This window comes from Bidens hawaiensis, unplaced genomic scaffold, assembly GCF_021521415.1.
Source record: "Bidens hawaiensis isolate Kalapana, Puna unplaced genomic scaffold, B.hawaiensis_p1.1 tig00005588_1, whole genome shotgun sequence".
NCBI classification, from domain to species: Eukaryota; Viridiplantae; Streptophyta; class Magnoliopsida; order Asterales; family Asteraceae; genus Bidens; species Bidens hawaiensis.
The window spans coordinates 1,219,567-1,245,131 of record NW_027491362.1 but is presented as its reverse complement, the minus strand read 5'-3'; the positions used below and the strand labels follow the sequence as shown (position 1 = coordinate 1,245,131).

General features: G+C 37.0%; 2 protein-coding genes and 1 pseudogene across 3 annotated transcripts; 1 reads left to right on the top strand and 2 right to left on the bottom strand.

Moving 5' to 3' along the window:
- Positions 1-4,438: 4,438 nt before the first annotated feature.
- On the bottom strand, positions 4,439-6,500 carry LOC143630191 (uncharacterized). Its single transcript, XM_077099267.1, has 7 exons — positions 6,201-6,500; positions 5,584-5,651; positions 5,243-5,471; positions 5,087-5,173; positions 4,921-5,006; positions 4,728-4,848; positions 4,439-4,628 (listed from the first exon to the last, which is right to left on the bottom strand). The coding sequence occupies exons 1-7, from the start codon at positions 6,468-6,470 to the stop codon at positions 4,551-4,553; spliced, it is 939 nt and encodes a 312-aa protein (XP_076955382.1). The 5' UTR covers positions 6,471-6,500; the 3' UTR covers positions 4,439-4,550.
- A 1,207-nt stretch (positions 6,501-7,707) lies between these two features.
- LOC143630222 (ubiquitin-related modifier 1 homolog 2 pseudogene) lies at positions 7,708-8,350 on the bottom strand (annotated as a pseudogene). The gene is made up of 3 exons (XR_013153131.1): positions 8,246-8,350; positions 8,082-8,164; positions 7,708-8,002 (listed from the first exon to the last, which is right to left on the bottom strand). The product of XR_013153131.1 is annotated as a ubiquitin-related modifier 1 homolog 2 pseudogene (transcript).
- Positions 8,351-12,593: 4,243 nt separating this feature from the next.
- On the top strand, positions 12,594-25,303 carry LOC143630221 (protein transport protein SEC24 B-like). Its single transcript, XM_077099291.1, has 20 exons — positions 12,594-13,281; positions 13,869-13,871; positions 21,391-21,447; positions 22,187-22,426; positions 22,518-22,592; positions 22,675-22,773; positions 22,850-22,961; positions 23,044-23,171; positions 23,279-23,398; positions 23,485-23,565; positions 23,664-23,741; positions 23,836-23,928; positions 24,025-24,079; positions 24,175-24,251; positions 24,335-24,406; positions 24,489-24,572; positions 24,676-24,795; positions 24,887-24,955; positions 25,036-25,113; positions 25,208-25,303. Exons 1-20 carry the CDS (start codon positions 12,634-12,636, stop codon positions 25,301-25,303), a joined length of 2,385 nt encoding a protein of 794 aa, XP_076955406.1. The 5' UTR covers positions 12,594-12,633.
- Positions 25,304-25,565: the final 262 nt, after the last annotated feature.

The following is a 25,565-nucleotide window of genomic DNA, read 5'->3' as shown; positions in this document are numbered from 1 at the left end:
GGTGGTGATGGTGTTTGAGGAGTGGTTATGGTGATGGTGTGGTAGAACATAGAGAGAGAAGTGAGATGAGGCAGCTGGCGGCGATTGGGCGGAGGGTGGTGGTCCAGTGGCGGAAGAGGAGGAAGTGGGCGGAGGAGTAGATGGTTAAGAAGATAGAGAAGAAGAGTGGGAGGTACGGTGATGAAATTGGGATTTAACAGAGGAAGAAGAAGATGGAGAAACAGAAGAAGAAGAAGTTGCAGGGTAGGCAAAAAGACAAAACTACCCTCACATGCTTCTCACGTGATGGGATTTAACAGAGTTTTTCTAACCCAGTTAGCGTAAAGGACATAACTTGTAGGAAAAAAAAGTTTAAAGTACACCGCCTGCAAGGAAACTTAGAAAATGACACGAACCGTAATTCGTCTTATTTTAAAGGACAAAATTTGTAATTTTGTCATTATTTTGTGCAATTTACTTGACCATACAATACAATACAATACAAGAATATGCTTTTTTACTTTTGATTTTTGGATTATTCCATTTCTATCTATCATAGAGAATTTAATTTAATTTGTTATTTTTACTTTTGATTTTTGGATTATTCCATTTTTATATATGAGAATTAAATTTTGATTTGTTAGTTGTTCCTTCAACAATTATTTATGGTTTAGCTTTAGATTTCCCGGTTCTCTTTCATCTGGCTTTCATTCTTTTTTATTTAACATGTGAACCATAAGTGTCGATTTCATGCAGTTGCCAACTTTCTTGAGTGGATTACGTACATTGGGTCAGATCGTCAGATCGACCAGGACTCAAAGATATATGTACAACCTGCACGATTATTAGTTTTACTTTATGATACATTTTCATTACTTTATCCATCTTTCTTGTTCTAGTGTTCGTCTCCATCTTTATGTTTCTTATATGATATCCAAAAACATGTAGCTACAAATGATGATAGTTTGAATTTTTGTTGAATGTCAGGGCCAACACAATAACATGTTGGATAAAATTAGGGCTTTGGGGCTTCAAATCAATAAGTGACATGTTTAGAATTTATTAAATTTATACATGTAGAACAAACATATGAAATAAGATACAATTTATTTGTTAAACTAAAAATAGTCTCTTGTCTAGCGGTCATGACTACGTGTTCGTTCTAGTTGTACCCTAGACGAGTTTTATCTTTCTAAGAACTATTATATTTTTATTCCCCACACACTATTTTTTTCTTCTCATTTTCCACAAATTTTGTATAGCATACTACATCTATTAATTTCACATATTTGTTTCATTTAAGTTGTTAGATATATATAAAAATACCTTTAATTAATATTATATTTAAATCAGTCATTTTTAAAATAAAGGTTCTAAATTTTATATACCAAATATGACAATTGCTTGATGCATAACAAGAAGTTGTGAGCTTTTAATACATAAACTAGAACCTTCACTAATGCAATAATGTATAAGAAGAGTTTTCTAACAAAGAAACTTTATGGTATTCTTTGGATTTTGAAAAGTTTGAGTTTGATTTTTCAAACGCTTTGATGCCCTAGCTTCTTACCTACACATCACATTTAAAATTTTAATTATCAATCTTTATCATTCCATAAATATATTTAAACCGAACAAGTTATAACATAAAAAGATTTAACCGACTCAACAAAGAAAAAAATAAAAGATAACTAATTAACAATATGATAATATTCATCCACAAGTAATCAATCCTTAAATTGCTTTATAATCAAGTCAAATTCAAAACTTGAGTTTTGAGTTGCATAAATAACGGCCATCAACATATATATATATATATATATATGTGTGTATTCATTCTCTCTCACACAAATTCATTCTTCAATTACAAACGACTAGGAACGCAAAGGTTTGGAAATAATCAAGGCATGGAGTACTCGGCTACCCCGAATCATGAAGAAGAAGAAGAGGTTGCCATTACCGTGAGAGATAATGAAGAAGAAGAGGAGGTTGCCATTACCGTGAGAGAGAATATCCAGAATCATGAAGAAGAGTTTGTAGATCCATTCTATTCCAGCATGGCACAGCAATCGTAAGTTTGTTTTCGTTTTCGTCTTCGTCTTCGTCTAGGTACTTACTACTGTAGTTTGTTGTTGATTGACATGCATCCTTCTTTTTTGTTTCAGGGTTATGGAAAACTTTATGTTTTCTGTTCGCACCGTCATCATGTGTGGATGCGCCATGCTCCAAATTCCTTTAGAAAACAACACGGTGTTTACAAACATTGCCATTGTGGCAACATTCGCCGTTTTCTTCCTTAATGGTTGTCTTGGGCTGCTTATGGAGCCGTGCTTCAATCTACCATCGTTTCAGCACGTAACAGCTCGTTTAAGCGATTTTTCAGTTCGTTTCAGCACGTAACAGCTCGTTTAAGCGATTTTTCAGTTCGTTTCAGCACTTAACAGTTTGCTTAAGCGATTTTCAGTTCGTTTCATCACTTAACAGCTTGTTTCAGCATGTTTTTGTTTCGTTTTTGTCGACTTTTCAGTTTCGGTTAATTTGTCGATTTTTTTTGAACGAGGATAACGGACGAAACGTTTTAGTTTTTTTTACATTTTTTGTTTTTGTTTTATTTTTTGAGTTATGATTTTTTATTAATTTTTTTGAATTTTTTTTGATGGTTTCTATTAAGATCAAAGTTCCTCAAAAAAAATTCAAAAAAAACAATAAAAAAATCATAACTCAAAATATAAACGAATAACGAAAAAAGTAAAAAAGCTAAAATATTTTCGCCGTTATCCTCGTTCATCAAAAAAAAAAAAAAAAAAAAATTGACAAATTAACCGAAACCGAAATGCCGACGAAAACGAATCAAAAACCAAAATCGACCCGCCTAGTGCGAAAACTCTAAAGAAACCAAAACCCAACCCGCCCAGTGCTAAAACTCGTGTCGGCACGAAAGCTGATCCGAGCCGAAACCAAAACCGATATCGTTTCAATCTAAAACCCGTTTCAACCCGAACATGTCACTTTTCCTCAAGACACTAACCCACATCGACCCATATAGTTAAATTTGTCAACCCATTTTGACCCAAAAATAAGAATGTGAAATTTCAAGTGACCCATTTTGACCCATTTAATTAAAACCTATGACCCAAATCAACCCATTTGAATTTTAAAACAACCCAAGTTGACTCATTTGGAATGGTTTGGGTCAAGGTTGCCACCCATCGTATCCTCCCGACCGGCTACCTCTTGTTGTGTGTATCATTATTTTCCATGCGTGCGCGACCCCTTACCTCCACGATTGGATTCTGCATCCAGTGTTATATATATATCCTTTGGGTTGGAAATTGCATCACTTGATCACCTACTTGATGTTCATCAACAAGAAATTAGCAAGGAAACCGATCGAGCAACTCAACATTACACACGAGGCGCTACTACCTGTTTAGGACTTGATCATACATTTTGATGCTTAACGTTGTACCTAGCTAGCTACGATATGTTGTCGTTTTTCATTAGCTTATTTGTTCAACAGTTACTATTAGTGTTTTAAACGGGACTTCTTGGAATATTGTAATATTTTTTATTTTATTTTTTTACATGGATCATGGTTTGTTCATATTATGTTTCTGTTTCAAACACCGTTCAATGTTGAACATACATTATTTTTAGAAAACTTATATTTAAGACGGAATAAAGACGAAATCAATATGTAGGCTTTGAACCTTAGTTACTCTTGTTAGGTGAAGCCGAAACAATGCATGATATGCCTCTAAGATTCTGTTTAAATTAGTGCAACCATATATAAACCAATTAATGATCATCGAATGTATCCACATCGAGCCTAGTCTAACAAGTGTGTGGTTTGGTTTATTTAGTTCATACATCTTATAAATTCAGTTGAGTAATTAAAGCTCCTTTGAAGGAGTGTTGTACTGCCAGTCTCATTTTGATCAACTCACAAATCCATAACTAGAGTGTAGAAACCTGAAGTTTAAGCATACCACTATATCATAACTAGTTCCTAAAAGCCTAAAGTTTCAGCAAGTAAAATATACGAGACAACCATAATTAGAGGCTGCAATGTTGCGTTTGTGGGTCTTGGGATCACGTTACTGATCCTGACAATTGGGAGAGTATAGAGGCGTGTTTGGCTTCGTCTTTGGTTTGTAAGAAAATGGTTTGGGATTCGTATGTTGCACCTCCGTTCTTTGCTTACCGTGTCTCCCTGTCTACAGGTAAATCCTTGATCCATTTTGTATACGTGAAATTTGTTCACGCACTTAACAAAATGTCAACGTAAATTTTATCTAATATGTCACATTAATATACGTAAAAATGATTATTCTCGTAATCTATAAAAAAAATCAAAATAAGTAACGGGGTTATTTGAAAATTGAATAACAAGATGATGTACTTATGTCAAAGTTATTATTTTTATTATTTTGTGCAACTTACTTACCATACAATACAATACAAAAATATGCTTTTTACTTTTTATTATTATTGATTCCATTCTATCATAGAGAATTAAATTTAATTTGTTACAAAATATTACGTTAACATGTGAACCATATGCGTTTGTTTCATGCGGTAGCCAGCTTTTTTGAATGGACAATGTACATCGGGTCAGATCGACCAGGATTAGGAGATATATCTATAGCCTGCATGATTATTGTAACGAGTTCTGGTCAAGTCAAGATTCAGTGGGATTGACCTTCAAAGTCAAAATTGCAACTTCTTTTCTACATAATATAACTCACCTGGGGTGGTTCAAATCCTCCAGCATAGTGAAAATACGCCCCCACTATCATCACGTGATCTGCATCGCCTGTTGATGTCCATATCGATATCGCCTTTGTCCAAAAACACCGATTCGAGAAGCTGCAATAGAATTGATTGTTAGAGATATTAGCTAAAATTATACAAAATTAAATAGCTAAACATAATTATCACCTCATAATAGCCTTGCCACCTGGCTTAAGGACCCGACGCATCTCCTTGAACACTTCAATCGGCTTGGTCAAATAGTCAACACTAACCTGCATTTCGATACCATTAAGTCAAAGCCCGATTTGGCGGTTTGACAACATGTGAATAACTAACCAGTCACAATACGCACCACATTCGTGATAACATCAAAAGAATTATCTTCAAATGGAAGCTTAGGGTTCGTGTTTAGGTCTTGCACAACATACTCGGTAAGTACCTACAGCAACTATAAACGTTACACAAAAATGAATATAAAAATGTGTCACGCGGGTACTTTAATTCTTACTTTATTGGCCTTGAGTTCTTCTTCGTTAAGACCCATACCCGCTATTCTTTCTTGCTTATATCCCGCGGGAAAATGACTCACCCAACTGCTACACATGTCTAGAAGAGCTACACCTGGAGTGTTACTTGGAGGGAAAACTTCTTTGTAATATTTGGTGAGAGCGGATATCGCTGGATCATCAATGTGGGTTACAAAACGCGGAGATTCATAGAATATCAAATCTGATGATCTACAAACACAACTCTTTTTCACTTAAAGTTCAAAGTAACGCATAGAGCATGGACACGTTAAAAATGTTATGACACATAATGTAATTAAATGATTAGTTTAAAGAGAGTTACTCGTCGAAACGTTGGAAGTCTTCGTCCTTGAAAGGAAACTGTTGGGGCCATTCGACATTCTCCAATATCTTTAATTATAAACATGGAAATGAATTACATTTGATTATATGAATATGCGTCTAATTCTTTTATCTATACTATATATATGATACATGAGACAATGGTAAATTAAAACACTAGATTTTAAGAGTTTTACAAACACTAATGCATAAGGTACATGTGTAAAAATGGGTAAACTTGTGTCCCAACTAATAAGTTTCTTCCCCCATCTTTAACCATATTATGTTTTTAATTTCTATTTTAAACTAACTTCCCACCCACGATTTTTTTAAACGATTATAACTTTTTCATTTGTTAATATTTTTGTAAAATAATGCACCATAAAAACGAGCATTTATTCTCTTTAATTTGATTATGACCTTGTTATAATTTTTTCAAATTCAAAAAATTAATATGTAACGTCCAAGGTTTTAAACCGAATGAACACTCATAAATTCAAATGAAATTAATACGTGTCATTTTCATCGATATCAACAAACCAAACCTTATCTCATTCACAGTTGCATACATTCATCCTCAAATAACTGCAAACCCAACCATAAAACATAAGAACTGACCTGTTCAACAGAGCCTTTTGTTCTGGCTGAAGCAATGATATTATTATTATTATTATTGGTGCCGGCCATGTTCATGAACTGAGCCCAAAAAGAGACTCCAATCCCGAGCACAAGACGTCGGGGTACTCGATAGCTACTTGGATTCTTATTTCTCTTTAGTGTTTTTGATAATTGAGTACAATAAGAATTAATGGTAAAACAAGAAATTGAAGAATTGGGATGAACGCTAGATAACCTGTTTTGTAGAATGTTTGGGAAGCGATTTGCCATTTTTAATTGTTTATATTATAATAAATAAATAAAAAAGTACGACTAAAGTGATGATTCAAACATCATGTGGATGGTTGTTATATGTAGTGGATTAAACTTTAAAGTCTTTACGTGGCCAAACCATCGTCACGTATGAAAATGGATGATAAATTTGTTACCAAACTTGTTTTCGCTTTTCACAAAAAAATAAATCAATATGTTAAATCTTTTATCTATTTTTCTTCTTTATTTTGTGCCAGCAATACATTATGATATTATTTACACAAAAAAGATTACAGTAAATGTAAGTAGATTTAAAATATTTCAAATCACTATTTGCCAACTGCAAAGAGCAAACATAGATTAGTTAGATTTGGTTGTTAGTGTAAGAGCGTTCATTTCAAGCATCCCGAAAAACACTATATAGTCAGATGTCATGTCATAAAAGCATCATTCTTTTAAAATACCAAAAAATGTTATCATGCCATCATCACATTTAACCCAAAAATATATATACTCAAGACCCCCGCTCCCCAAACCTGGCCCCACCACCTGCAAAAAGTGGCGTGTTTGGTAGTTCTTGTAAAAAAACTCAACTCAAAAACGCATGATAAAAACTAAATCCACAATAAGAAAAAACCAACGATGTAGACACACTCAAAAACACTATTTAAGAATGCCTTAGTATGGATGGTCTAATCAGTTCAGCTATAAATTTTACCATAAAACTCCGTACAAGTCTAAATATGTATTGTACGAAGCATTTTAGGCATATTGGCTACTTATAAACCACGTTAAGAATTTATATCTACACGTACGTGTGATAAGTTTTACTTATATAATATCGAGCATTGAAAGATATGGAGGACTCATCAAGAACATAAATCCGTACATTATAGATTATATATCCCACATACATATATATATATATATATATATATATATATATATATGAATATATATTTGTGTACAGAGTCAATGAAAATTATACTTATAACCAACAAATTTAACATAAGTTGCTTCTCTATAATGGCCTTGTTGGTATCATGGTTGTGTCACAACTCTAAATAAACAATGCTGAAGATGAGACTAGACCTTTTTTAAATATTATAGATGTAAGTATGTAAATGCATGTATCTATACGCTGGCACAAAGCATACACCCAAGCATTACACTATATGCCTAGTTAGAAATACTCAAATACCGCAGTCAATACCATAGTTTGTTTGTGTTGACAGTGGTAAATGGACATCAACAGTGTAGCCAACCCCGTCTAAGTTCCATCAATAAGATACCGAGTTTACAACTTTGTCTTGCAAGCTGTAGCTAGATGAAAATAAACTTATGGGCTAGTAGAAACTATCCCCCACGGATTACAAACTGAAATTGATCATAAGTTCCAACATTGTATAAAGTGTACAGATAAATACAGCGACTATCCCCCATGCAAAGTAGAGATGAAAACGACAACATCCTTATTTTCCAATGTTGTATCGAGCTGACCGCTCAGTTCCCAGTCACAATCATTCACAAGAACAAGAACCCCGGGCCGTCTGCACACCATATCACAACATGATGAGCTACAGCTAAAGGAACAAGTTTTGGATAAAAAATCACACAAAAATAACTTACACAGTGTCTCCCTTCATGAACATTTCAGGCCTCTCCTTGATTAAATTGGATTTAACCCACGCAAGCAACTGCTTCATAGTTAACTGAAAAACAAGATAAATAAAAAATTACACATCTAACTGGAGCACATATGTTGTGATTGTGACAACTTAAAAGATTTTCACCTTCTTTTCTTCAGCTGGTAGGTCAACATCAACATTATGGATCTTCACCGAGTTACAAAGAAGTTCAAGTCCTCCACTAGATTTAACATTTATCAAGATAACAGAAAATCAAAAATCATATAACTAATGACAGTGGCATACACCAATAAGTAGAATTTAAGGTCGGCATCAGATTACAGAACTGGATAATGAGTATACATCGTAGTCTGGAATACCAATTACACAGACTCCAAGTTAATCAAAAATGGTTGAACATATATATATATAAATAATCCTTTACTGCAAGTTGTATAATTATACAAAAATCTTTATAGTGCCTCTTTTAAAAAAAGTAAATCAACCAAAATCAAAGGTGCTAGTAGAAAGCAAGGTTTTGCATTTGCTTAAATCAAGTCAACATGACAGCGTTTAAATTTGCATTTTACGCTCATCCAGCAAGCAACATTTAGATATTTCAAGCAAGGTTCTACATTCCTCATGTGCTCAAAGAAACTCAAATACCTCTTAAAATGACAATTACTGATCTGTCTACAAGCACTTGGAACTAGAAGACTGCAGCTCAGGTCAATGGCATTGGGTGTGTTCATGGGGTTCTGTCACGTCCATATTGTCATTCTAAATGAGTCATAGCATCCTTTCAGTTGGGTATGGTCAGTATGTAATTTTATTGGGTCCTTGATCACATGCTGGTATCTTTGGTGTTGTGTCTACGAAGAGTCTGATTTTTGCTAGTTGCTACTGTATAAGAGTCCTTCATTGGTGTCTGTCATATATTCAAGTCTACGCATTGAGAAGAAGAGTTCTTGTCTCTTCTTTGAGTCGACTTGAAAGAAAGAGAGAAAAGAAAACGGATTGGACAACATAAACTATTTCACCTAAATAATAATAATAATAATAATAATAATAATAATATATACCATTTGTGTCTTAAAGAAGTTAAGTCTCAATTCATAATTCATACAAGTTGGGAGAGCTTAGCTTTGAAAGACTAATCAAGACCATCACATGAAACCAAAAAAGGAACTGGAAGATTAACTATGGGCGAGATAAGGACAACAACGGCACGGGCATTTCTGGGTTTATAGGTCCAACTATATCCATGTTCACATACAAGGGCAAAGCTATGTGGGGACCGGGGTGGCCCCGGCCACTGCCGTTTTCTCCGTTAAGGGTAAATTTCGCGATTTTTCTCGAAATTTTTATATAGGTATTAAGTGCGGTCACCCCCGATGTATTTTTCCAAAATGCTACCGGTCACTACTAATTTTTTTTTTAAATATAATACCCCATCGTTTGTTTTTTTTTCTAAAACCTCGCCATATTTATAAAATAAAAGTTACAAAATAGTAATCGTATAGTAAAAGATTTGTTTTTTATAAATATTTTAGGTCTTTGCAATTCTTCTTCTAGGTATTCACCATAAGGATGAGATCGGTACCGTACCGGTGCCGGTAATGATACCAAAATATTCGGTTCGATACCGGTATTGGAGGTAAAATTTGAGAATACTGGTACCCAAACTCAAAACTTTGGTATCTATTCGGTACCGACGGTACCAAATCTGTACCGATTTCGGTATCGGTACCGGTATCAATACCGAATTTGCTTATCCCTACTCACCCTTCCTCTCACATCATCATGAATATTTTAGGTCTTTGTTGGTTATTTTAAGAACAATTGTATGAATAAATGAAGAAAAATTAGAATATAGATGTCATATTGTTTGATCAGACCCGACCCAAATCACTGACACGAACCGAAGCGCCGACCCAAAAATTTTTGAGTCCGTGAGTTCGGTCACCCCCTTGACTAAGCCCAAGCTTTGCCACTATTCACATGATACGGATAGTGGAAAGTAATATAAATCTTGGGGCCTGGTATGTTGGGGGTGTAACCGAGTGGTAATAATCTCTGCTGAAGTCAGATAAGGGCCTAATATGCTAAGCGACCTGGTTAAAATTGAAAGAAGCTGGTGATTCTCTAAATAAGTATTAAGTAGTTAGTAATGGGTGAGGTGAGGCCATCAATATATGCTCGATTAAGGATCAAGTATAAAAGCAAGCCCAAAAGATGTTTCAAGTATGAATGGAAATAGATAACAAACAAGCAGTCAATCAACTTAAGTATGAATATTGTAAACAGATAAATGTGAGTTAACTGCATCTTCTTCAATTAAATAATCCCTATCCTTCCTGGTAGACGAAGAATCACAAAGAAAGAAAGAAACCTAGGTGAATGAATTCTACCTCCTGCTTGATTCATTCGGCGGTGCTCCAAAGTCCAAACAACTAAAACATTTGTACATACATTTAGTCCGGCTTGGTTACTTTTACTTTTTAATTGGGCCTGGGCTTAGAGCATATAATAATGGTATGGTCCGTAATTATAACTTGTTAATCTAATCGAAACCAGTTAGTTAGGACCTGAAACTGAAACCGGTTAGTAACTAGTATAGTATACTAGTAGCTTGTTTCTAGCCGATATTAACCTTAGGTCGGTCATGGATTTGCTAATAAGAACTGTTTAACCAAAACCGGTTGATTTTATAGGTTAGTTAGTTGTCGTTTAACTGGTCATTAACCTTGGGTATGATTTTTGACCCTTTTTAAATGGCTATATAGACGTTATAGAGCTCTTAGGAACCGATTTATCTTTTCGATTCCATGTGTTATTATGAATTGGGTATTGGGTGCATTGGTTCGATTACAGTCATTACACCACCTTCCTAGCTTTAAAAAACGCAAAATCGCTAAAAAAATTCTTAACTCACAAATATCGAATCATAAATGCTCACATGGTGTTCATACTAAACTAAAAATGCCTCAATGCAAAAATTGTAACGTGTTGCTCAAAGCTACATCTAACTCCATTTTAGAAGCTTTTTGGAAAAACATTGCAAGACGATGAAAACACTTGAATTCTCCCAATCATACCTCACCCCCTCTCGAGATAAGTTATATTTTACCAATTTACCTCCTCTCATCTTTTACTATGGATTATGTACTAAAGACATTATTTAAGAAAGTATCACGAGTTACTAACTTATAGGAACCCTCAAGATTTTAATCCACAAGTGGATGCGGGGTATGATGAACTCCAATGTATATAACAAATAAAGGTTTACCAATTTATGGATGTAAAGACTGTCAAACTTTTAAGTTATAACCAATATGAGACTGATAATTGCAACTTATAAAGAACAAAGCATCGCATTTCAAACTACTATCTCACACACTCTTAATCCTAGTCGTAATCTACAATTTTTGTCCACTACTAGATTTGAACTACACTTGATACTTTTTTCCCAATACTTTAGTACCACAATGCCAACTGTCTTTAATACACTTTAAATTTGATGGCCAACATTTCGTACTTGAGACTTGCATATATTTGTTCCCTTTTTTATAAGCATGAAGTCTCATTATTATTTTATTATTACCACCGCTTGTATTTTCATATAATGAGATTGACTTGTTTATACTGAAACACAAAATCACTATCAAAGCTATCAAACATGTTATATATATTTTTCATCTCATATAATTGGTGAAAGTTCTGTCTAAATCCTAGTTCACTATTTGAAGTTGTGATTTTAAATTATCATGTACTTTAAAAGCTATTATTATTATTTTTAGAAACAATATTGCGTCGCTTTTGTGCCTATTTGCTAGCATATACGACGATATAAAAACAACTTGCTATTCAAAGATAGACGTACATATGCTCCCACTACTCTCGAAGAAACAATGGCTTAGCGTTCGGTTAACAATAAGACACATTTTCTTCATTAAAATGATCTAAATTGTGTAGTTTTATTTTGCAACATTCTCAATGTAACGTCTTCCTCTCAACTTAAACTTCTTACTAAAAGATAATAAAATACCATAAGTCCTTAAAAAAGGAAAAGAAGTTTTGTGAGTCAATCACATAAAAAAAAAGAAGACATAATTTCAGTAAATAATAAATGGCATTAAAAGAAAACATTAATCACAGAAAGTTACAATTGTATGCAACTGGTTTTCATTCATCATCTTCTTCTTCAACTTGTCTCCCATTGGTCTTTCTTACATTACATTACATTACTCACATTATTCTCCCCTAAATTCACTCTGATCACTCTTATCCAGCTTCAGGTTTGTATATAATATGTATGTATGCACATCAATTTCATTTCATCTCACTTCAATAATAATAATAATTCAGAATTTCAGATCTTATTCAATTTACGTCTGATCCCGATATGGTCTTGTACATTATCACCAGTCGATGTATAAAAATTGAATCTTTATCTGCTACAGTGTTCAATTCTTGAGAAATTGGAGGAATTAGGAGTATACACTTATAAAGAAACAGGGGTTTTGAATTTTTTATATTTGGGGATTGTGTTAATGGCCACTCCCGGTGGACCTAGACCCGGCAATGTTCTCCCTAGTTATAACCCGAATACGATTGCTGATAATATGCAAAACCTCCAAATTAATCGCCCTATTCCTGGTGCCAGACCGCGAGGTTCAGTTCCTCCGTTCGGTCAGCAACCGTTCCCTTCATCCGCCCCATTTACGGGTAATAGTCGTCCCGGACCTCCACCACCTGGTGCGGTTCCCAGAAGTGCAATGCCGCCTCCACAAGGTACATTGCCTCCTTTCGTGGCTCCTAACCGAGCTCCCGGTGGTGGTGGCCCGCCTGGTGGTAATCCGCCTCTTCCGCTTTCTGCAAGGCCAATGGGTACCGGACCTTTGACTTCTTCGGCAACTGGAACACATGGTCCTCGTCCTGGTCCTTTCGCGGGTCCGCCTGTGTCGCCAGTTAATTCAGGTGGTGGTCCGGTTAGTAACGGTCCTCCGATGTTTGGACCGGGTGGTATGCAAGGTGGTCAGAGGCCAAGACCGTCGGCTGGACCTCCACTGTTTTCGGGACAACCCCCGTCTTTTTCTGGAAGTGTGCCGGACCAACCGCCAAGAGGGCCTGCAACGTTAGCACCCCCGTTTTCAGCGCCTCCGAGAGGACCGCCAACGTTTTCGGCTCAGGGTCAAGGCGCGCCTCTGTTGGGTTTCAACGGTGGCTCGGAACGAAAACGGTCAATATGTTTTAACCCGTTTTAGTTAATACTTTCGTTTCGATAAATATTAATCAATATTACTATACTAAATCATAAACGAACTATAAAACACAGCGGAACGATTAAACGATTAACCCGAACCAAAACCGAAAACCCAAAACCCGGATCCGATTACAACCATTATACGAGTACGATTAAACGAAAGATAAACAACCATAGATGGGTATTCGATATACCTCGGTTATACACAAACCGGGAAGGCACACCGAAGGCTTAACGAGATGAGCTAGCTTGACACAATCAACAACACCAAACAGATCCGGCGACGGCGGCGTTAAACGGTAGTGGCGGCGGATTCCGGCAGGCTGTACGGTGGCGGCAGTAGACGGCAAACAGCAGCAGATAACACAGAGGAACAAAAGCTGTAAGCTGCGGTGGTCCGGTGGCTGGCTGTGGTGGTCCGGCGGCTGCCACGTTTTTTCGGCGGGTCTCCGATAACAACAAACATCAATAGCAGCTGTAGATAGACGGACAAGAAGCACCAGTAAGCTATGGGAGGCTGAGATGGTGGTATGTGACGTCAAAGGACCGGAGAAGGTGGCGGCGCGTTTTTCCGGTGGCCGGAAAAAACGGCCGGCGGTGGTGGCGGCTGGACTAGTGTGTAAGAGAGGCTAGGGTTTGTTAAAGTTACCATAAATAGATAATATTATGTATTTATAGATAACACATTTAGGGTTTAACAATTAAATCAATTTGGGCTTAAGCCCAATTAACCAAATAAAGCCTTTAATTAACATCCAGTCCACCTAATATATATTGTGTCGGGCCTAATTATTATTTTAGTAGACCTTTGTCTCGTTACCCCCAGTGTAACTCTGTCCGGGTCACATTCGGGTCGGTCACGTTGACTTGACCCGAAACGACCATAAACTCCAACAGTTTCCCACTTGGACGTATTTGGGTCAAGTATCACAACGCTAACAGCTAGAGGCATTCTAGCTACACATAGATGTCCCCAACCGAATATGACATTTTAAATCCATAACCAAAGTATCTTGGAATACCTTATTGCAAGATAATGAATTTATAGTAATCGTTGTCATCTATCCTTTTTGTATAAGACATTAATTGAACAATGAGACATGGATCAAATTCAATCTCATATGGTGTTCAATTATTGCAGTTCTCGATATAGAGTCAAAGTGGTCCATTCAAACATACAGTAAGTTTGGGTGAGGCCTCACACTTTACCAGTTTCAATCAACGAGGGCGCCAATATGTCTAACTGTTACATTTAAATGTAAGAGTACAGAATCCCATCTTGACTACATACAACTCCCACTGAACTCCAGAACATTCCCAACCAATGCCTTTATGGCTGGCAGTTACGCTACAACGGTTGACATGATCAAAGAATATTCCTCGGTAGACGAAAGTTCTAATATGTATCTCAGGTCTAAGGATACTAAATGAGCATACTATTATCAAAACATCTTATGATCAAGATCCATGAAGATGATTTGATGTGAGTTACATCCAATGTCATTCATAATGAGGTCTGTGAGTTTGGAAGTCAATTGCTTGAGTCCAAAGTCAGAATAGTCTTAATTCAGAATCGCTCCCACGAGTCTGACCGACTACGGATAATTTAGAATACAATATTCATGGATTAAACGTATTAAAATGAACACAGTTGTATTATTCAACGTTTGCATTTAGCCATTAAATCAAAAGTGAACAAAGAAGTACAACTGATTAAATGTTCATACATCCAAATACTAAATCAAAATAAATCACTAGCAAGTCTAAGCTCGATAGCATCTCTATGCAGATCATGCTTGTCCTGAGTCATCGGCTTAGTGAACGGGTCAGCTAGATTTTGATCTGTGTCTACTTTGCTTATCACGATGTCACCTCGTTCCAATATTTCCCGAATAAGATGGAACTTCCTTAGAATGTGCTTGGTTCTGTGATGAGACCTTGGCTATTTGGCTTGAGCAATAGCACCTGTGTTATCACAGAGTATCTCGATTGGTTTGTGAATATTCGGAACCACATCGAGATCGGTGATGAACTTCTTCATCCAAGCAGCCTCTTTAGCAGCATCTGATGCAGCTATATATTCGGATTCGGTGGTAGAATCCGCTACTACACTCTGCTTGGAGCTCTTCCAATAAATAGCTCCTCCATTGAGAGTGAAAACGAAACCCGACTGTGAGCGAGAATCATCTCGGTTAGTCTGGAAGCTAGCATCAGTGTAACACTTTACAATGAGCTCCTCTTCCACTCCCCCAAACACCAAGAACATGTCTTTGGTCCTATTCAAGTACCTTAAAATGTTCTTCACAGCAGTCCAATGGGCAATGCTAGAACTCTGTTGAAAACGACTGGTCATGCTCAAGGCATATGAGACGTCAGGTCTAGTACACAACATAACATAAATGATAGAGCCAACCGCAGAAGCATATGGAATTGGTTGCATACGTTTAGATTCAATGTCCGTTGCCGGAGATTGCGATTTGCTCAACACGGTTCCTTTAGTCATTGGAACTGCTTCTTTCTTGGAGTTTTCCATCGAGAAGCGTGCCATTACTTTTTCTATGTAAGTACTTTGACTAAGCCCTAGAATCCGCTTAGATCTATCTCTATAGATCTTTATTCCCAGTATATATGCGGCTTCTCCAAGATCTTTCATTGCAAAACAATATTCCAACCATTGCTTAACTTCCTTAAACATAGGAATGTTGTTTCCAAAGATCAGTATGTCATCCACATACAAGATGAGGAATGATATAGTGCTCCCACTAGCCTTTCTGTAAACACAAGGTTCATCTTCATTCTTGACAAAACCAAACTCTTTGATTTTCTCGTCAAAGTGAAGATTCCAGCTTCGAGATGCCTGCTTAAGTCCATAAATGGACTTGTTCAATTTGCAAACCTTATTAGGATATTTTGAATCGATAAAACCTTCAGGCTGAACCATATAGACATCTTCAGAAATATGTCCATTAAGGAAAGCGGTTTTGACATCCATTTGCCATATCTCATAATCATAGTATGCAGCAATGACAAGCAGTATCCTAATTGACTTGGTCATGGCAACGGGTGAAAAAGTTTCATCATAGTCAACACCTTGAGTTTGAGTGAAACCTTTCGCGACTAGCCGTGCCTTGTAGGTTTGCACATTTCCATGCACGTCGGTTTTCTTCTTGAAAATCCATTTGCTCCCTACTGCCCGACTATCGGGGGGTGGCTCAACCAAGTTCCAAACTTGGTTATCATGCATGGATTGCATCTCTGCGTTCATTGCATCTTGCCATTTCTTGGATTCCAGATCCAAGATAGCAGATTTGTAGTTAGTAGGCTCGTCCCCAGACTCGGCTACTAATAAGACTTTGGGACCATCTAGATGACATAAGTATCTAGAATTTGGTACGAGAGTCCTACTACTTCTGCGAACGCTTGTGTTCACGTCTGATGTATCAGCAACAACAACTTGTTGATCAGACTCTCCAACTTCTTCAACGGTTGGTTGTGGATCTTGAATTTCTTCAAGATCGACAATGTTATCTCCAGTTCCTCGATTAAGAAATTTCTTCTCAAGGAAGTGGCCTTTCCTCCTGATAGAAATCGTATTTGTATCAGGATGAAAGAAGTAATAACCGCTTTTATAATAGTATCCGACGAAAATAACCTTTTCGCCGCGGGGATCAAGTTTGTTATCAGACTCACTCGTGATATAAGCATCACATCCCCATACTCTAAAATAAGACAATTTGGGCTTCTTTCCCTTATGCCATATCTCATATGGTGTTTTGTCTATCTTCTTAGTTGGAGCTAGATTGACAATGCGGGCGGCGGTCATAAGGGCGTATCCCCAAAAGGAGTGAGGCAAGTTAGTTCTACACATCATCGATCGAACCATGGTTAGCAAAGTTCGATTCCTCCTCTCGCTCACGCCATTAAGTTGGGGTGTGCCAGGTGGAGTGAGCTGTGAAACAATTCCATGCTCTTTTAGATGAGTGATGAACTCTGAGCTGAGATACTCTCCACCTCGATCTGATCGAAGTATCTTAATGGTTTTATCAAGTTGTTTTTCCACTTCGCTTTGAAACTCTTTGAACTTTTCAAAAGTTTCGTGCTTGTGTTTCATAAGATACACATAAGCGTATCGACTATAATCGTCGATAAAAGAGACGAAGTATCTTTCATGGTTTCTAGTCATGGTTCTGAAAGGTCCACATACATCAGTATGTATGAGTCCTAAGAGATCACTTGCTCGTTCACTTTTATTAGTGAAGGAGTCTTTGGCGAGTTTGCCAGCTAAGCAAGATTCACAATCATCAAAAGAGTCCGGTCCTGTGGATTCAATAATCCCTTCGGATTTGAGTCTTTTAACTCTTGCCTTGCTTATGTGGCCAAGTCGGCAATGCCATAGAAAAGTATCATTGATGCTAGTCTTGATACGTTTTGAAAGATGATATACGTTATTATCAGGTTGAACATCAATCTCATAAATACCATTTCGAGGTTTAGCCTCAAAATAAAAGATATCATTTAAGTAAGCAGAAATAGCCATGCCATTAAGAACATACTTAAATCCTTGTTCAAATAACAACGAAACTGAAATGATGTTTCTGGTCAAGCCAGGAGCATACAAACAATTATTTAAAGGAAAAACTAGGCCAGATGGACAAGTAAAATGAAATACTCCAGTTGCCAGAACTGGTACTCTCTTCCCATCTCCAACGATGAGTTCCATGCTGCCTTTATTCAGTTTCCTCCACTTCTCAGGCTCCTGCAAGACATTAACGATGTGGTAACCAAATCCGGTATCAAATACCCATGTGTTGCTAGAGACAGTGAAAAGTTCAATAACGTATATGGAAATACCTCTAGAAGAGCCTTCACCATTGGCTCTCTTCTTCTTGATCTCAGCAAGGTATTCGGGGCAGTTTCTCATCCAATGCCCCATTTGGTTGCATTTGTAGCACTTGTGCTCCTCAAAGGGCGGCGGGTTTTTCTTTGCAACTACCTTGTTAGTGTTGGTGGCAACATTGGCAGCAACAGTAACTTTCTTCTTGCCTTTTTCCCTTAAAACCCCGATTCTTTTTTTTGGCTTTTTGACACTAGCAGATCGAATCATCAGAACTTGATTGGTCCTAGAAGGAATGTTCATCTCAGCCGTCTTGAGCATGTTATGAAGCTCCGGCACTGTCTTCACCCAACCATTCATGTTGAAATTCATTACGAACTGGTCGTATGAGTTGGGGAGAGAGTTGAGAATGAAATCAGATGCCATCTCATCGGGCATTGGGTAATCAAGTTTCTTAAGCTGATCGATGTGCCCCTTCATCTTAAGAACATGTGCACTGACTGGAGACCCCTCTGCCATCTTGCAACTGATGAGTTGTTTCATGGTGTCGAAACGTTCTTGACGGGCTTGTTTCTAGAACATGCCCTTGAGTTGCTCAAGCATCTCATAGGCACCAAAGTCTTCCAAGCCTTTAGCAAGCTCAGAAGTCATGGTGGCTAGCATAATACAGGAGACCTCAGCCGAGTCATCCTTATGCTTGTCAAGAACCTTTCGCGCAGCGGCTGTGTTGTTTTCAGGCGCGGTTGGAACAGGTCCATCGAGAACATACAGGCGCTTTGCCATGGTAAGAACAAGTCTTAAGTTGCGGTGCCATTCGATGAAGTTGGTACCGTTCAGTTTATCCTTCTCATGGATAGTCTTAAGGGCGTAGGGTGAAATTTCGTTTGACGACATCTGATTAATAAGAAAAAGTAAATTTAATTAGTATTTTCGAAGTTGTAGTCCTATTATTAATGACCCAATAACATTAATAAAATAGGAGCATGAGAATCCGGTTTCCAGTTATTAAAGGCAGCTGTAGCACACAACATTAATAAGTGGTTAGGCAGACTGACAACGATTGCCAATTGTGAATAGAGCACAACTCTCGGTTTATGAGGCCTATAGAGACAACGATTGTCTGTATAGATACGTTTAGCCTCATCTTTGCCCACTTTAAGTCTCCAGACAGCTTTAGCACGTAACAGGAGAGTAAAGTAATAGTTGTCCTAGTACCGTGACGTGTGAAAGGGCCGGATGTGTCAACGAAGCGCTTTCACCTTGATGGGATAGGCTAGAAAACAAGTGCGGTGCTGTAGCTCCAGACACTCGAAATCTCGCAGTATGCCTCAAGTGTGACTTGTAGTAGGATTGGCAAAAACTATTGTTTTTTAAATTGGGATTAATTTTAAAATTACCAAATAGAGTAAAAGTCAAATTTTACTGTATTTATTATCGGGACGAATTTGATGAACCCTTTCATCTTTCAGGACACTTAGTTTTAGATAACCTATTAAAAACTAAGTTTGTCGCGATATGACTAACCAATTTTAAGTTAATAGAAAATCTATTAAGTTATTAGTTTTGGAAATCAAAACGCTTTTAATTTGCAAAACAAAATCGGTTAATAAAATGTTTATTTTCAAATTTTATTTGGTATTAGGTTGGTGATATTATAACCTATTATAATCAAGCAAGCAACCACAATAGCAAAGAAGAATATGTAAATCTTAGATGGCCGAAAGTTGATTTGTCTTGCTAGAGCCCATTAGCAAGGCCAATCTGGTCAAGGGGTCACAACACAAACAACCACATGGATGAACACTTGGTGCATCCGGTCATCTCGGCTGACTCTCACTTGCTTCAATAACTCCACGAGCTCGTCCTCGGTTTTTCTTCGGGTCTTCTTCATTACAATATTAAAATACATATAATGAAAAACAATCCCTAACTATTACAATTTAGAACCATCAAAGTGGCCAAAAACCATAACATAAAACCGAAAATTAAATACAACTTTTGAACCAACCATATGGCCAATAATCAAAGCCATTCAACCAATCAAACAAGGTCGGGCCAGATTTACATATTCAAAATAAAATTTCGGGTCGGTTTTTGACTTGGTCAAATAAAATAAACAAAATTTTGACCAAATCAAAATCACCCGAAAACAAATCTAGATCAAAACTTTAAACAATTTAAAGTCTAAGATGTAGATCCGGTTTTAAACAAACCGGAATCGACTCGTACGTTGTAACAGCGGCTCTGATACCACTGTTGGGTTTCAACGGTGGCTCGGAACGAAAACGGTCAATATATTTTAACCCGTTTTAGTTAATACTTTCGTTTCGATAAGTATTAATCAATATTAATATACTAAATCATAAACGAACTATAAAACGCAGCGGAACGATTAAACGATTAACCCGAACCAAAATCGAAAACCCGAAACCCGGATCCGATTACAACCATTATACGAGTACGATTAAACGAAAGATAAACAACCATAGATGGGTATTCGATATACCTCGGTTATACACAAACCGGGAAGGCACACCGAAGGCTTAACGAGATGAGCTAGCTTGACACAATCAACAACACCAAACAGATCCGGCGACGGCGGCGTTAAACGGCAGTGGCGGCGGATTCCGGCAGGCTGTACGGTGGCGGCAGTAGACGGCAAACAGCAGCAGATAACACAGAGGAACAAAAGCTGTAAGCTGCGGTGGTCCGGTGGCTGGCTGTGGTGGTCCGGCGGCTGCCACGTTTTTTCGGCGGGTCTCCGATAACAACAAACATCAATAGCAGCTGTAGATAGACGGACAAGAAGCACCAGTAAGCTATGGGAGGCTGAGATGGTGGTATGTGACGTCAAAGGACCGGAGAAGGTGGCGGCGCGTTTTTCCGGTGGCCGGAAAAAACGGCCAGCGGTGGTGGCGGCTGGACTAGTGTGTAAGAGAGGCTTGGGTTTGTTAAAGTTACCATAATTAGATAATATTATGTATTTATAGATAACACATTTAGGGTTTAACAATTAAATCAATTTGGGCTTAAGCCCAATTAACCAAATAAAGCCTTTAATCAACATCCAGTCCACCTAATATATATTATGTCGGGCCTAATTATTATTTAAGTAGGCCTTTGTCTCGTTACCCCCCGGTGTAACTTTGTCCGGGTCACATTCGGGTCGGTCACGTTGACTTGACCCGAAACGACCATAAAATCCAACAGCCTCAACCACTAGCTTCTCCTTTTGGTGCTCAGCCGTGGCAAATGCAAGCTCGACAAGTAAGTTTGTTTTTTAAGAATTTATAGTTATGTTTTGTTGCAACTTACTTAATGTTACACTTTAACTGTTCTACTGTCGTGAATTATCGTATTGAAAGGTGATGTGTAATGCCTATGCGTGACTCATTAGAAAGATTGCCTCCAACTTGTAAGAAATGCCTTGTGATCATAAGTTGAGAAAAGAAGCTTGATTCCCGTGTAGTTTTGTTAAATTCTTGATTAAAAATAAGTGGACAATGCGTCGATGTTTAATGCTTACATGTCCAGTTAAGTGGCGTTAGTAGAACACTAGTTTTTGTTTGCTAGTGAAAATGTGGAATGGAGAAACTATATGATTTTAACATCTATATTTTGGTAAGCATATTTTAGATGTGTCGTGTATAAGGTGTTTGTTGTTCACACAAACAATACAGAAACATTTTTTCGAACTATGTATGGAAAAAAAAAGAAAGTTTAAAATTGGCAAGTCTGAAAGGATAATTTATTAACAAACTGTCAGTTTCTTTTTAGCATTTGACAGTATTGAGAAATATTTGAGTAGAGATAATTATAGTTTGCAACACTTGGTGTAAAGACTTTAAATAGCTAGTGTCATAAGCTCATAAAATGCACAGTACACTAGAGTGTTAGACTATTAGATGTTCATATGTTGAAAAGTATTTACTTTTCACTATAATGCTAGTTATCTGTTCATTCTTTTGATTTTTATATTGAGTTATGAATCGATAAAATGTATTAGAATGCACCACCGCCACCAATCCTTGGTTCTGCTCAACCACCAACAATGTATGGCATGCAACCACCACTTCCTAATCAACAAGCTATGGCTACAATATCACCCGCCATGGGCGCTGGCGGCTCTGCAGTTACGGGACCATCAAAGATCGACCCTAGCCAAATTCCCCGACCCATTCCCAGTCCCAGTCCCTCGGTTCTTCTTCACGAAACTCGCCAGGGCAACCAAGCAATTCCTCCACCGGTATTTAAGTTTTTTTATTCTTTTAACAATTCATCTGCATGCTTTACTTGCATTAATAAAAAGAATTCTTGACTTTTGCTTTATTTTGAAGCCCGCTACAAGTGAGTTTATTGTAAGGGATACTGGAAACTGCAGTCCACGATACATGCGGTGTACCATCAACCAGGTAATCTACACTTCCTCGTTTCTACTTTTTGTTTTGAGGATGTTGTTGCTTAGTTTAATGTGGGACCGTTGTGTTGTGTCAGGTTCCTTGTACTTCAGATCTTTTGACCACTTCTGGGATGCAATTGGCTTTGTTGGTCCAGCCCTTGGCTCTACCTCATCCATCTGAGGAGCCGATACAAGTAATGCATAAATCCTTATTATAGTACTTTTATCATATTATAATATTTCTTAAATTCTAAATGTTGATATTCGCAGATAGTGGATTTTGGTGAAGGTGGCCCTGTTCGTTGTTCCCGTTGCAAAGGCTACATCAATCCGTTCATGAAGTTTGTTGACCAAGGAAGGCGGTTTATCTGCAACTTCTGTGGTGAGTAATGATACTTTCAGTTGACCAACCGTTGACCATCATTTAATCAAGTGTATGTAGGTTTTCACATCCTTTTTTGCAGGTTTCACAGATGAAACTCCCCATGAATATCAATGCAATCTAGGTCCAGATGGCAGAAGGAGAGATGCTGATGAGAGACCTGAGCTATGTAGAGGCACGGTTGAATTCGTTGCCACAAGGGAATTTATGGTTCGGATTACTACTCGTTTATGAATAAAAATATATGTCTACAGATATATATATATATATATATTTGATTAGTTTTAACTGTAACTCTATTCCTTGTATGTTGCCAGGTGCGTGATCCAATGCCGGCTGTATTCTTCTTTCTCATTGATGTATCAATGAATGCCGTACAAACTGGCGCAACAGCTGGAGCTTGCAGTGCTATCAGCCGGGTTATTGCAGATCTTCCTGTAAGTTTATGTTCATTGTAGCATGCTCAAGTTTTTAAAAATTAGTATTATTATATATTTGACTTATAATAATCTGATTGGTGCAGGAGGGTCCTCAGACGATGGTGGGGATTGCTACATTTGACTCCACCATCCATTTTTACAACCTGAAACGGGCATTGCAGCAGGTAACAGGTTTATTGTTTTGAACAAATTACAAGAAGTATAAAAGAAAAAAAAATGTTTGATTAGCTAGTAATATAGTTTCTTGATTATGGTGTTGCAGCCGTTGATGCTCATTGTTCCTGATGTACAAGATGTTTACACTCCTCTTCAAACTGATGTTATCGTTCAGCTTTCTGAGGTTTCTGATGCAAAATCTCTACATATTTATGATCTTTTTAGTTGATAAAATGTTTGGAAGTAATATCGAGTGTAATGTATGTTTGAGGTTGCAGTGTCGTCAGCATCTAGATCTACTCCTGGAAAGCATCCCAACTATGTTTCAGAACAATAAAACAGCTGATTCAGCTTTTGGGGCTGGAATAAAGGTATCAAATTTTGTTTAATTGACACTATTATCCTTGAAAAGAAACACTATATTTCTGTTGACTTTGTCAAATAACCTTCACTTCCATGTCACTCAGGCTGCGTTTTTGGCAATGAAGAACACTGGAGGCAAGCTTTTGGTATTCCAATCAGGTAAGCGCATAACTTTCTAATTAAGTATTTGTATTCCATATGTATGATACTACATCAAATGAGTATTCTTTTCTAATCACTGTTTAATATTTCAGTCTTGCCTTCTGTTGGTATCGCCGCTCTTTCTGCTAGAGAAGCTGAAGGAAGATCTAATATATCTACAGGAGAAAAGGTATATAAATATGTCCAATTTTTTTTAAATACCCTCTTGTGCTGATTTTTTAGGTTTAATTTTTTATTATTCTTATATTTCAGGAACCTCATAAACTACTTCAACCAGTAGACAATACTTTAAAGACAATGGCCATTGAATTTGCAGAGTACCAGGTGAAGCTTCCCTAACTTGCATCTTTTATTAAAAAAAACAATATTTTTTTTTCTTTTTAATATTTATTTTCATTTATTTTAGGTCTCTGTTGATGTATTTCTTACTACCCAAAGTTATGTGGACATTGCTTCCATCTCCGTCATTTCAAGGACGACTGGAGGACAGGTGTCACTAATATCTTATTAAATGCAATCAAATTGTCAACTGTTTAATTTTCGATTTGCATGCTAATACTAATGTACTAATTTTTTATTCACACTTTTTCTAGGTGTATTATTATCACCCTTTTTCTGCTCTTTCTGATCCTGCAAAACTTTACAATGATCTTCGATGGAATGTCACGAGGCCTCAAGGGTTTGAAGCAGTGATGCGTGTTAGGTGCAGCCAGGTCAGCTTTCACTTCATCTATAATTACCATTTGATTTTATTTATATTAGTCACTAAAAGTGGTTATATTCTTTTGTTTTCATTAATTTCAGGGTCTTCAAGTTCAAGAATATTCTGGAAACTTCTGTAAGCGCATTCCAACAGATGTGGACCTACCTGCGGTTCGTTTAACGTTCACTACTGAACAGTTTTATTTTTGAAATCATTATTAGATTTTAATCGAACCTTTTTTCTTACTCAGATCGATTGTGACAAATCCATCATGGTAACTCTGAAACATGATGACAAATTGCAAGACGGTACAGAATGTTCTTTTCAGGTATGCATTTGTTATTTAATGACCTACTAAACTTCATTTTGACTAAAATATATCATATAGTATGTTTAAATAATTAAATGTTTATATTGTTTAGTCTGCCAGATTCAAAGTTGTTCGCATCACTACAAATACAACGTATTTCTGGTGGATCATTTTTGTCCATTTACAAAGAATATTAGCTACAATGTAGTTATGTAGATGAAAAAACATATGAAATTATCACACGCTGGTTACAGAGCTCAATGGATGACAATCATATACAAATGCTGTCAGAATTTATCAAATACCAAACATAAGACATTATTTCAAATCCAAACGACCAAACCTATGCAATTGAAATAAATACAAAAAAGGGTAAAACAAAGCTAGCATGAACCACCCATATCAGATGACATGCCTATGCCTGAATAATGGAGAAAAAACATATTTGATTTACAACACTTAGTCCATAT